The sequence below is a fragment of the Seriola aureovittata genome, chromosome 10 (genome assembly GCF_021018895.1).
Source record: "Seriola aureovittata isolate HTS-2021-v1 ecotype China chromosome 10, ASM2101889v1, whole genome shotgun sequence".
Lineage (NCBI taxonomy): Eukaryota > Metazoa > Chordata > Actinopteri > Carangiformes > Carangidae > Seriola > Seriola aureovittata.
This window is the reverse complement of record NC_079373.1, coordinates 12,703,502-12,717,488: the sequence shown is the minus strand read 5'-3', so window position 1 is coordinate 12,717,488 and position 13,987 is coordinate 12,703,502. Positions and strand designations below refer to the sequence as shown.

General features: G+C 42.8%; 1 protein-coding gene across 1 annotated transcript in view; it reads left to right on the top strand.

The window, feature by feature from the left end:
• Positions 1–13,987, top strand: part of roraa (RAR-related orphan receptor A, paralog a) — a 184,743-nt gene that overhangs the window by 119,576 nt on the left and 51,180 nt on the right. Inside the window, exon 2 of the mRNA XM_056387189.1 lies at positions 3,836–3,865. Within this exon, the coding sequence (XP_056243164.1) occupies positions 3,836–3,865 (30 nt within the window). The remainder of the gene's footprint in view (positions 1–3,835; positions 3,866–13,987) is intronic.

Sequence of the window (13,987 nt, the reverse complement as noted above, 5' to 3'; positions counted from 1 at the left end):
TGGCTTGCCTTTTAACTTCAATTTCGATTATTACTTACTTTGAATAAATGCCAACAAGGCACGTAGATTGTTATAAAAGGTGGCCCTCAAGCTGTAAGCATGTTTATAGCAGCCTGTTTGTCAGCCAAGGAGAGCTTCACCTCCAGACTGACCTCTGAACCTGCCATCCAGTGGAGAAGACATGAGCTGGCAGCCATTGCCAATGTCAGTGCCCAGAGCTAACTCCTTCTTTCTCACCGCCTGACTCATTCATTGGCTTTGTGGCCCCTTTGCCTTGCCACCTCCAATCACAGGGCTCTGAATGACATATAGAGGAGGAAGTGGGCCCACTAACCACCCCTCCTGTTTCCTCCCTAACCTGCATAGCAACGGGCCGAATGAGCCTCTGCTGCAAAAGACAGTAATTGTTTTCACTCTGCACCTTAGAAGACATTAATGAAGAGAATTGTTTTGATGTTATTAAATGTTCGGAATTCGCTGGGAGGGAGACGGACAACAGCTGGTGGTTCCCATTATTACGCGCACACACACTGATTCAGCAACTGCAAGCCGTGGCTTTGTGATTTGCCGCACATATATGTTTTCCATCGTTTGTTTTTATCTCTTTCTGTGCATCTGATTTTATCAACTTAGTAACGAACCTGCTAAAGGTTCGCTGTGGAGTTTTTGACCGCTAGTGGCTCTGTAGAGAGATATGTTGAACTGTCGCCCCAAGCATGCACATGAGTATACACAGGCAATGCTACAAGCACAGGGGTGATGCTGTACATTTTCCTGCTGACTGAGGAGCATAACTCACCATAACAGGTACCGGTGAGGACAAAATAAAAGAGGAAGAAGGCAACTGCTGGACAATTTAAACAATGAAAGTGTCAAAACAAATTAGCAAATTTTCATGAGGTATTAAATGCATTCAAAATGTTGTTTTTTTTTAAGGGCCTAAGGATACCCAGAATTCTTTGTAGTGAGAAACTTCCAAAGTCCAGTAAACAAAACAGTGTTTGTTTACACAGAAAATTCCCCAGAGTACCTTTACAGTAAATACCTCTCCTTAAATAGACTTTATAAGGCATTCGGATTCAATATGTTCACTACAGAGGGACAATAGAAATTTTCTTGGCATCAGAATGAATAAAAAATAAATCAATTCATCAAGTTAAATGTAATTATTATAGTGTATTAATTAAGAAATTTAGAGATCATAGAATAATCTGAGTTTTAGAAATGTGAGCCTGTGTACGGCCAGATGAACTGTTGCTTCTTGACTTAATCAGTTAAGGAACCAGTGACAGCAGTGTGGTCTGTGTGGCTGATCTTGGGCGAAAGCACTCGCATGTACTGTACACACTCACAAACTGACTTGTGTTTCTTTCACTTCCTCTGTCATAAACATTTTGCACAGCAAAAGGGTTGTTTGTAACTTGAAGATCTCTGGTCTGGTAAAGGCACATTGGTTAACACTTTAGACGAAGACAGACATCAGGCTGTTGTTTTGAATTGTCTGTCTCCTTTTGTATGATCTGTGTGTGCTTTACAGTTGATGTCAAATAAAGTACCTTTAGATTATATAATGACTCGTGTCTAATTGTCACCAGTCTCCTGTTGAGCAGTCTGAGAATGTCTGTTTTATGTGTCTGTATTAGTATTGTAAGGTCTGAATAAAAGCCAGGAAAAAACTGCCTGTTTGCTATTTCCTTCTACAGTTTCCATGAAGCGCACCAGCCATGTTCCTTACATGGTGTGAGAACTCATCTTACCCATCACAACAAAGAGCCAGTTAACTGCTTAATACAGGCTTTTACAGCTGCCTTGTGTTGCCGCACCTTGACACCACTGCTCTTTAATGGACCATCAGCTCTTGCTGGCTTCCATGTCATTTGATTGAAGTGTAGAATTAAGACTGGATTGCTGTTTATTTTCTCCTTGCGTAATGTCACAGTTGGACAGAACAGACGCTTTTGGCCCTGAGCACTGGAACAATTCTAGAGCTCCATCACAGACTGCCAGCCCCTAGGTGACTGTTTTCCCTCTTTCTGCTCAGTGGCGTTGATATCAGTTATGTGTATCTCTGTGTATGTCTATAGGAGGCTGAAGGGCTTATTTGTTTTCCCCCTTGTTGCTCTTTGACTCGTTTCCCCTCAAACGTGTCTGAAACATTGTTATCTCCGGCCAGACGCCTTTTTCACAGAGAGTTATTGAATCATGTCAGCTCGCCGTCCCCAGAGTTTCAAATGCAAGCTGTAGAAAAATTAGCCATTGCTTCCGCATGACAAGTGGGATCTATTAGTGTGCTCTCGCCCTGCAAAGCATGAGCATCCAGTGGGCCGCTGGGGACCACGGCTGGCTGTACGCCCGTCCGCGTCAGACTCCTGGGGCATCAGACCGATGTTGCAGACAGGAGAAGCAGCCGGAGCCACAGCAAGAACCGAAGTGGCTCATGCGATGAGTTGACACCCGAAGGGGCGAGGAAGGGCAGCGTGAGCGCGAGGGCAGCCCCGGCTCCACCTCAGCGTCAGCCGGGTCTGACTCACACTGGTCAGACTGGCCACTTGTTTGATAAGCAGTTTTTTTCAGCCACACACATCATCCCTGCGTGTGTCTCATCTATAGTTTATCTAATCTTTTCTACCAATACCACTATACATTTGCTCTCGGACCTGTGTTAGGCAGAGTGACGTTCACAACCGATCGGTCAGTTCAAACTGCTGGAGGTCTGAAGATAGTTTAGATCCTCCCTCTTCTACGCCTCAGTGCTCATTTAATTTAAGCACTGCATCCTCATATGTTTACATATATCACATTATCTGTGCCACTCTAACTTATCATGGACTAATAAACATTTTGATGCAAATGCTGATAAAACAATGTGTTGATATTTTAACAATTCTGAGATTGAAAATGTTCACTTATATAAACATGTGGGAATCTGGCTGGACAGGAGGTGAACACCTGAAGTTAAAAGTGCATTCTTGTATAGAAACAAATCATATTTCTCTTCTGCTATTTTGATGATCATTACAGCTCGTCCTAACTGAATTGTGTAGCTGTAGTCTATAGGCATGCCTCTCCCTCCATCCTAAAAACTCACACTCTTATTGTATATTAAATTAAAATTTGGGATGTTCATGTTTTTTTAAAGAAAGAATTTGTATTGCACATTGGCTGCTTGAAAAGCAGCCTCTGCTATCTGGTGTCACAAGACTGGGGTTTTTAACTCTCCGTGCTCCACATTCTCAATCTCAAGCTTTCTAAAACCAGTTTTAAATACCTGTACAAATAAAACTAATTAATTTAGTCAATTAATTTGTGTTTGAATTACACTTTTGTCCTTTGCTTTTCGCATATACGTTTTTGTATGTGGCCTCTCTTGAAAAGAGGTCCTAATCTCAATGAGACTACCTGTTTAAATAAAGGATTTACTAACTAACATCGAGGTCAAAGTGCCTCCATCCCGCTCTGGGCCACAGGCTTAGTCATGTGCTCAGGCCCAATCAGTGTGGCTGCTCAACACATTAGCATTCCAAATGTTGTTTGTTTTAGTATAAATTTTCATTCAGTGCCCGCGGAGGATAGAGTTTCAACCACCTTGTCGTGGATGTTGATGTAGCATGGCTGTAGGTCAGACACCAGTCTACACACATAATTATCCTGGGCCTGCCACCTCAGTGACCTTGGACAGTGACAGTCTGTTGGACCACAGGGTCTCCTCCTTCATCACTGTCGTCGCTATCAGTCAGCCATAATCAGTGCCCCATGTGAATTTAAAAATGATGGTTTGTGGCGAATATTTTACAGTTGTTTTATTTTTCATGATTTCTTTGTTTTGTCTTTGCAGGTATTTCAGTAACAAAGAAGACACATACCTGTGAGTAGAAATACTTTTTATTATCTCTTTTCTGTTGAAAAATGTCTTTTAATTCTAAGATATATCCAATACTCAAAACAAAAATCTCTGTATCATATATCTCTATATTTCTCTATCTCTATATCTACACAGTAGAGATGATAAGATCATCGTGTTTGTGTTTGTATGTTTTGAGTTTTTCCCATCATTGCCTATAAACATATTATTGCCTTACTAGTAATGTAATAAATCAGTACCTTCATTTAGATATGTGCCATCCACTTTCACTATTGCATATTTCTCCATCTCCATCCTGGAGAGAATATGATGATAACCCCAGAGAGGAAATTAAAATGCTATGCAGTCTTATGACTGCTTGATAATGACGCACAGTTGAAGCAGACACTGTGCTGAAGCACCTCTTTGTTTTCTGCAAGGCCTTGCAGCTGAACAACACGGATGTGGTGTTGTGTGGTGGTTTGTAACCTCTGAGGCTGCATTAACTACCAGTTTGTAGTCTTCAAGTACAGATCATATCACTGAAATTGAAAGATGCAGACACAGAATGTGACACATGTCTCACACGTGAGATGCAAAAGCTTCTTTGTGCACAACAACAATAGCACAAAGGCTTTGCCTTTTCTAACCATCACTGCCTTTTCAATTTCAGTCTGCTCATGAAGAATTGATGAACAGTCAAACCTGTAGAAATCAATGATTTCCAAGAGATTTGTACTGGATTTTGACACGCGTGAAGTGCAATCGAAAAGGCATGTAAAAACGCTTTTGTGTAGTGCATTGCAGTGTGTCTGTGCATGTGTGTACATCTATGCGTGTGTGCTCATACCCTACTGTGTGAATGGAAGAAACTAGCCCTGAAGGCTATCCTTTCGCTCTGATCACTCTGATGAAACTTGTGGAGAGGGAAGGCCAGAGGGCTTTTCTGTAAGAGCGGTCGGAGTGTTTCAGATTGTGAGAGGCTGCATCTCGCCCTGTAAAACACCCCGGCTCTTTCTTACATCAGACAGCGGGGCAAAGGATATGATCTTCCACGCTAGACATCTCTACCTTACTCAAACAGCGCCGTCAAAACAGCAGCATGATTGTGTGTTAAGCTATTTGCTTATCTGGAGGGGGTATGGTATTTTTTGATGTGTGTGTGTGTGTGTGTGTGTGTGTGTGTGTGTGTGTGTGTGTGTGTGTGTGAATGTTCGTGTTTGTATCAGGATATCTTCAAGGTAGAACAGAAATGCTTTGACCCACCATCCACCGCCCCGCGATCTTAATTAGTGCGGCGCTAAGCACCTCTACACCGGAAGGGGGCTCAAATCAAAGAGCATGATTTAGGAGTCTTGGGTTCAAAGCCCTGGGCAGAGACTGGACTACGCTGTCTCAATTCACTGAGAAATATTCAAATCTTGTCCATGTGAGGAAATCAAAGTAAAGCCCCTTAACAAGTAGTTGATTGGTGTGCCTCACAGACAGGAAGCGGCTGTGGAATCTCGTCAGAGCTGTGTGCACATGAAGAAGTTCAAGGGCCAGTTAATGGTCATTGAGAATGTGGAGGGAAGGTCTTTTTCAGAGAAGCCTGGTGATTATACGGCTGCTGGAGTAATAATGAGGGAGATCACTGCCCTACATGGTTATACTCGGCCTGTGGATCTATTTCTATTCACAGAGTGAAAACATTGGCTTTCCCCACTACGCCAGTCCACACTGCTGCTCGTAATGTTAGCTTGGCAGTCTTGCTTGTGTGTGTATGCGTTTGCAAGTGTGTTTGTGTGTGTGTGTGTGTGTGTGTGTGTGTGTGTGTGTGTGTGTGTGTGTGTTTAGAAGGTCTTCCCAGTCCAGCCCAGACCACAGGGATGGGCCATGTCTCTGACTAACTCCCCACTCTGCCTGAGTGATCAAACTGCTGGAAGCTCCCCGCCATGCCAGTCCCCTCATCAATATAAATTACAGGGGCAGCTGTTCACTGGCAGACTCCTCTCCTTTCCTCTCCTCTCCTCTCCTCTCCTCTCCTTTCCTTTCCTCTCCTCTCCTCTCCTCTGCCCATCTTTTCTTTCCTCTACCTCCCTCTTCCATCCACTCAACTGGTCTAATCATTGAGCCATCAGAAGGTGAAGTATTCTAGATGAAAACAGATACTTTTATCATTGTGCCAATGACTGTGATGACCTCTTATGTAGATTTACTGTCTGAGGCAGCACATCCCCCCCCCCCCTTCTCTCTCTGTCTCTCTCATCTCTGTCTCCCCTTCTTTCTTCATTCTCCATAAGGGGCGGCCCCTCACCGGCACTTACTTTTACCACAAGGCTATAATTCTCAGCAAGAAGTCAGCTGTGGTTTTCCTGTACATTTCCCTGACAGTTTTACATACGCTACTTGGACTTTCCAAAGCAGTTAAAAATTTGTATTGTGGTTTTTTTGTTATTTTTTCTTCTTCTTCCTACTTTGATGGTGGACACAAGATATGTGCCGTCACCTTCTCCTGCGTTGGCAGGGCTGCGTTGCAGCGAGATGAATTTCTGTTTGGACCTGTTGAGAGAGATGGTGTGGAGCGGAGGATCAGATGCAGCAGCTCATTACACTGAGATTAGACGTCTCACCTCTAATCTAACATCAGCAGTCTGGGGCTGTGTCTCACAGCTCGAATAGCAGAGAGCTCGCTAACACACACACAGGTCATGAAGCCAGGATGCTCTTCCCCGAACAGAACAGATCTCCTGATTACCTAGAGCTAATCCTCCCTCTCTCTTTTGCAGCTGTAGATGCACAATATACTGATTGTCTGCTGGCTGCTCAGACTATGATACACAACAAAACAAAGGCTTGCATATACAGATGAAGTTGTCTGTTTGTTTGTTTTAAAGATTAGACATAACATACAAGATGTATTTAGACCATGCTATTATACATATATATATATATACAACATTAGAAATTATGTTCTCAAAAATCACCATAGAGCTGAATTTGCAGCTCCAACAGTCTTAACAGAAACTGAAAACCCGAAGAGTCACTGTTCACTATTATTCAAGCACTGTTCATGCTATGTTATTGTACTTGCTTTCATTACATTTCACAGGTTTTTTGCGTTATTCTGCAGATCCCCTTTATTAAGGTGTAGTATGTGTAGTGTGTGTCTGAGTTAAGATTGGGAGTAGAGTGGCCAGAGGGAGGCAGTAGTATAAATGTAACTCCGGGAAAGGAGGGAAGGAGACAGACGAGGCTTCCTCTCTTCAGTCTTACAGATACGCTGTAGAGAGTCCCAGATTTTTCACACTATATTTATCTCCATTCTGGTGACAGACTCCTTACACTGATTGAGAAACATGGCCTCGCTGCTGCATCTTCATTTATTTGCTAGCAGCTTGCACTGAGCTCTTCTCATCAGCGATCTGCTCTCACATAGTAATAGTACAGCCAATCTGTTTTAAAGGAGCCAGATGATTTAGATTCTTCTGCACTGTTTTAGAAAAACAGAGTTCAAAGTTACAGGGAAATTATAATCACTCAAAGTTATGAAGCCAGAGTTTGTAGATTTCACGCCTTTGTGAATTTGAAATTTCTTATAAAAGTAGTCTGGTGAATGTTTGGTAAAAAAAAATATGCTAACAGCATTATTAATCCCAATAATGCTCTCTGTGTTCACATGCCACAATGACAGCTTTTACCCATGTGAAGCATCTGCTTTACCTCTAAATGACATGGCACATCCTGCTCGGATTTCTGGATTGTACGATCCTAATGCATTGGCTCTGTGAGTTGAGGTATTCTCACTTAATCAAACATGAGATTTATGGTCCTTAATAGTGCTGTACATTGCCAATTTAGGAGAATAATATGTCCCAGTTGCTGTCTAATTTTGCTTGGCAACAGGCGCACTCCTGTGGAATCGCCCGGGGCAGTGTGAGTTGTCTCTGCATAGCTCAGTGTTCCATGCTCAGTGGTTGTTTGAAGGTATTTCATCACATTGTTGCCTTGATTCAGCTCTGTGGGGATTTGTTAGTTGCACTCATGTGGGAAGTGCATCCAGTACATTGTTAAGCTAGGGCTGATAATGAAGATCAGCCAGCCAGAGTCCCCTGAGCTACGCGAGAGAGATAGTCTAGTGAGACGCGCGGCACAGACATAGTGGAGCAGGACGAGCACACACAGCAATACACACAGACGCAGAGGAATCATCAGCACAAAGCATACAACACTGAACTGTGCTGGAGTAGTATTAGAGTAAGAAAACACAATACAGTAACACATACAGTACATTAGATTATTATCAAATATGTTACGCTCTGTTGTTCTTGCAAAACACCATTCGAAGTCTGTAAAATTGGCATTATTATGTTTAAATGTTAGTTGAGCAATATTGCAATTATTTTATTGTTGTTGCCTTTTTTGTTAGAATTGAAATTGACAATGCAGGGCCCCACTAAGCACAGCTGCTCTTTCTGTGGAAAGTTATTTGATTCTCAGCATGGTACTAGAACTCGTTGTTTCCTCTTCTCCCAGAGTAACATTGAACGCTTAAATTGACACAATCTTTTTCTCCTTCTGTCTGTAGGTTATGTTTCATCTTACTCTGTTTGTTCCACAAAAAGAGTATTTTCTTTCTGGACATTTGGGTTTAATCTATAATAGACGGCTATTTTTTTTTTTTTTTCTGAAATAGGTCAGTGTAATCACAACAGTGAGGGATGGACAGTCACTGTAAAAGGGAAATCAATAGAGCTATCTATTTGTCGTAAACCAGGCCAGCATGATTTTTCTCCATTTTTCCTCCCCTGCCACACTTTTCCCTCTCCAACACAATATGGCAGGTCCTCATTTTTCAGTAAAGCATTATGTCTGCCATTTTGTAAAATTGCAAATGGCCTTTGAAAATGCACTTTCTTTGCATACGTTTCTGTGGGTAAGGACGCTTCTTTTTATCGCCTCCTGGGGGCCCACTGTGTTTTATAAGGAGGGGAGTAGTGAGGGGGACTGTAGGGGTGCACGACAGCTTTTTGTGGGGCTGGGGGTGCTCGGCTTTTGTTGGCTCTTAATCTGGTTCTTCTCTTGGTGCCGGCTCTTTCAAAGAGTTTTAGCCGGAGCGAAGAGAGGCCTCGTCAGCTTTTCCTCACCCTTTCCCTTTTGTGTTTCACCCAATACTAAAAGGCCCTGTCTTGAGGTGTTGTCAGACCAGAAAACAAGAATAAGTGACATGTGACAAGGACACAATGCTTGGATGGGCCAGCCAAAGTAAGTGGCCCCATCTGCTGTGGGCGATTTCTCTTCTGCCGGCTGTCTGCCGCCTCAGGTGAGAGGGGCCAGGGAGCGAGGGCTGTGCTGAGATGGTGGCGTCTGCCAGGCGAAGCAGTTGGTATGGCTGGGAGGGCACGGCCGGCCTCGCACTCGCTGCGGCGAACAGTCAGCCGAGCCTTTGCACAAGCGCAGGTTATCCGTCACTCATCAGGTTTCCGATGCCTCATCACTTTCCCATGGTGTACACACATTCAGCGCAGGACAAGAGTGTCGGCATGTAATGAAAGGTTTGATTCATGGAGGGCGACAGAGGCGGAGGTCATAGAGCTCCTCCAGATATGATCCTGACTGATGCTGATGGGGAAGCTTTAAGATGGGGGCCATAATTAAATGTCCTTGTGCCATCATCAAGTTCCCTAGTCGCAGCCGTTCACTCAGACTGTGCTCAGAGCTTATCATCCTGTATGGTGTGTACCCCCCCCCCCCCAAAAAAAAAGAAAAAAACCAGCACCACCAAAAAAAAAAAAAAAAAGTCTATTGTAAGGATTTTTTAGGATATGAAAATTCTGATGCAATATCATGCATGAATAAAGGCAGTAAAATTAACATTTCTAATTAAATTCCTGAATTGTTGAGAAGAATGTTGTTGAATAAACCATGCAACGAGCAAGATGTCCCCGATAATATCAGTCTTTTGAAATACCTTGTGTGCACCATTTCAAGATCAATAACAATCATTGCAGCATATCAAAAAAGAAAAATATGTTGGGACAAAACACAACAAACCAGACTGTTTGCATTAAGAGCGTCACATGTTTATTGAAACTGAATTTGGATAAATTTGAATCTGGGATCATATTTTTCTGACAAATAATGTCATTCTGTGCAGATGCTAAAGTAGGAAAAAAAAAGTTACATCTACAGAGAAGAAAGCAGAAGTGCTCACAAAAGCTTTCGGTGATATTATACATTGACATTTGTGCTGATCGCATTGTGCGCATTTTGTTGAATCTGCTTTATTAGAGAAAAGCTGTTTTTTCCCCGTTGCTATTAATTTGTGTTTCTGTGGGTGTGCAGTGCGAGAACAGAGGGATGCGGTTAACCCATTGTGAAGTTAGCCATCATCATTAAGATTCTACAGATAACAGGCATGCGGATTTCTACTGCTCAGCATTATAGGATCCCAGACATCAAAGGCAGGTTTTCATTCTACTGTGTCTGCGGCACGGTGAAGAAGAAGAAGAAGAAGAAGAAGAAGGAAAAAAAAAACCAGGAAAGGAGTTATGGAGTCAGGAAAATAAGGCAGATGTGGAGGGGGGGCGGGGGCATGTATATGTACCTGCATGTGAGTCAGGTGACACAATGCTATTTAATGTGTTAGCTGCCACAGAGGGTCCCGCCTGCATAGTTAGCTCCTTGCTAAATTGGCGTCCTCTCTGATTAAGTGGCACAGTGCTTAATAATGCTGTGGCTGACTGTAGGTTGGTTCACCTTAAAGATCAAGTTCATTTCTCACCGTGGTCATTAAAGTGCAGGTCTGCGTAATTCAAATCACTTATTTATTTATTTATTTATTTATTTTACCTGTAACAACAGTGTCAGCTCCTACTTTCATGTAGTCTCCTTTTTATATCTAATAAATGTAAAGGTTCTGTCAGTGATATGTTTTCTTTGTACAAATCATGTAATACTATTTCCAGTTCTATTACACAGATATTACAATGAAGTTCCTCTTAATTCAGATTACTTTCAGCGTGGTGCCATTATGCTTTTACCATTACATCAGAGTGAGCTGTTCTACAGTGAGAGTGTTGAATGTACAAGAGAGAGAAATATGCTGTTCTCCAGTATTGTGCTGGATTACAGAATCAAGGTCGACTCACAAGACACAGAGCAGCATTATCCCTTAATCCTGTGTTTTGGTTTCAAATAGCCTTTTTACACCTAATCTTCACAAGTAAAATGACAAACATGAATACTGAGGTAGGTATTTAAATGTGCATTACCTGCAATGTTAAGGTCAAAGGCTTATGACTAACTTACAGTGGCTCTGTATTTTGTGAAGGAACAGACGATCATGTGTTTGCCACTTATTTTGTTGCAGCTGTATTACAGAGGACTAAGGAGTCTTGTGATGAAATTCCCTCGGGCACTTTCAGATGGATAAGTCTGGGAACTTTTTTCCAAACTATGAGTCATTTCTTGTTTGTTTTTCTATTTTATTTTTTGTATTTAGACTGTATCTTCATTCAAGATGTTACAATCCCCCTCTCACTTTAACCTCTCACCAAGTGTTATTTGGCCTGCTGTACTTGGGCACTGGGAGGACAGGCTTCACTGAGTCAACACATATAGTGAGTACACCAGTTACAGTACCGAGGCAGTGTCTCCCCTTGACCAGGCTGGTCTTAGTGTGTCCGTCAGGCTCAGTTGTGGCAGAGCTGGAGGAAACTTAAAGGTGCTGTGAAAGACTAAAAGTGGGCCAGCCGCTGCTGCCTCCTGTTGACCTACCTTGTTCAGAGGGTCCAGGTACAGACTGATGACAGGACTCCTCCTCAGCGGACCACATTACTAATGTGTGAGGGTGCAAGAGGAGCACACCCAGTGATGAATCACTCCCCTGCACCCGTGGCATCCTCATAAGTCAAGAGTAAAAGTGTTGAGAGTGCGCTCAGTAAAAGAGCTCCTTTGCACTGTCCACCGTAGAGAAACTCCATCCAGGCGCGGTGGAAGACAGGAAGGGGGAAGGCTAAGTGGTGCACGTCCCGCATAGCCTGAAGATCTCCCTCAATCTTGAGGAAAACATTAGTCCCTCTGGTGGGTCACTTGTTTTTATAAAGCTCGTAGAACTTAGGAAAAGTTCCTTTCATGCTTGAACAGGGCTGCTTTTTAATAAATGAGAGTAATCTACATTGCGTTGATCTGGACCGCCTCACTGGACCAACTCCACTACCTGAAGTCACAGGGAGAACATTAAATATATGTTAGTTTAAGCTAAAACAGTTTTCTTCTGAGGCTTTCTGCGCTGAGCAGTCACAGGAAAGGGCACAGCCTCATTACTCACTTTGGTGTTTGAGGAGAGAATAATGGTCAAATTGTTCAGCCTAAAAGCAGAGAAAATATGGAGTAATTTAGAAGTTTTAAAATAGATTTTTTTTTTTTTTAAATAGGAAAAACTTTATTGATGCAAATCTTGTACATTCCAGTTTGTGTTTGTGTTTTCTTCTTTTCTTCTAGCCTTAAGCCAGAAGGTTAACTATTTTAGTTTACACACCCACCTTCCCCCCAGAGCTGATGTTGGGCTATATTGGTGATGTTGGGGGAGTGTGTAAGTTTGACGCTAGGTAATACATCACACACTCCGGGGGGTCTCCCTGGTATGCTCCTCAATAATGAAGTTCATTCGTTAACTTCTCCCTCAAAGGCCAAGTTCCCCTGCTGCCCTTTTCAACAGCCATTGCAAGTCTTACCAGAGTCACACTACCAACAGAAAAAAAAAGAAAAGAAAAAAAACACATCATCATGCTTTTCCCCTTGACAGGCTCAGTGGTTGCCTTTGCACGGCATGAAGAATAAGCAGGTCCATTACCAATCCCTCATGCCTGGTTATAGCCATAATTATCACGGGGAAAATGACCTGCTCTGTTTGGTTTGCCGTAGAGGGGCTGCGCCTTCCTAATCACCTCCTCCTTCCCTCCTGTCGCCCTCATGCCATGGAGATGGAGCTGGTTTTGGGGGAGTCTTGCCAGTTCATTAGAATTCACAGGGTTCCACCTCCCTGCCTAGCCAGGCTAAGCCTCTCACACAGGCTGCCATGCCTGCGATAATCTCCCCTCCTCGTTCACTTTCGCTCCTTCTCTCTCTATCCTCCTATCCCTTTCCTCTCTGTCCCCAAGGGCAGCCTCACACAAAAGAGATGCAGTGCAATTCATTGTTAAATCTGATTTCTATTGATCTATTGAAAATTTGTTCCGTGAGTTATGTGATAGCACTCCAGCAGTGTCGAAGATCTCTCTTTACCGCTGCCTTTTCATCTGGTAAACCGAATAAATAACCTTTGTTGAATAACTTTCTGTATTTTTTTTTTTCCAAGATTGTGTCCAGCACTAGTCCATCCACTTCCAGTGTGCAGATTGTAAACACTTTTGTTACTGCTCAAGTGCCCAAAGACAGAAAGAAACAGCCGGGCTTTTCATTAGCAGACAACTAGCAGCAACAACTAAACAGCCACTAAACAGAACAGCGACTAAAAAGCACGACGTTTTTCATTGAAGTCGTTTAGTGCTTAGCATATTGTTCACAGCCTCTTGTCACCACCTCACTCGTACCTGCAAGGGGTCGTTTAATGTGAAGCCGGCACGCAAGTCCGCCTTAAATCATGTGAGGCTTGGTCAGTCCGCGGAGGACAAATTGGCTTTGCTGCCATGTTGACACAGTACTTTGAAAACATTTGATTCAATCGATTTGGAAATACAAGACGCTCAGGAAAAAGATTTAAATTTATCTCTATAAATAACAATGGCTGTAAAACAAAAGGCTATAGCCTTGTCAACCATTCACCATAAGCACTGTGTTGTTGATTCGGATTACATGACAGCTGACAGGTGTACACTTCACCTGTGTAGGAATGATATGCTTTCATATCTCTTCCTTTTGACCCTGCTGTTCTATAAATATTGTGTTTGTGTGTATGTGCATTGAGTGACAGATCGAAAGAGAGAGAATAGTGCTGAGCTGGCCATGGGGCTGCTGTGTATATAAAGGATGAAGGGCAGTGTATACAGTCACTAACATAGAGTCATCTAATCAGAGTACAATTGTAAAGATAGTAAAAAGAGACTCGCGTACAGCTGCTACCTCGCTAGCCTAGACATACTGTGCTGCTCCATGGAAAATCCA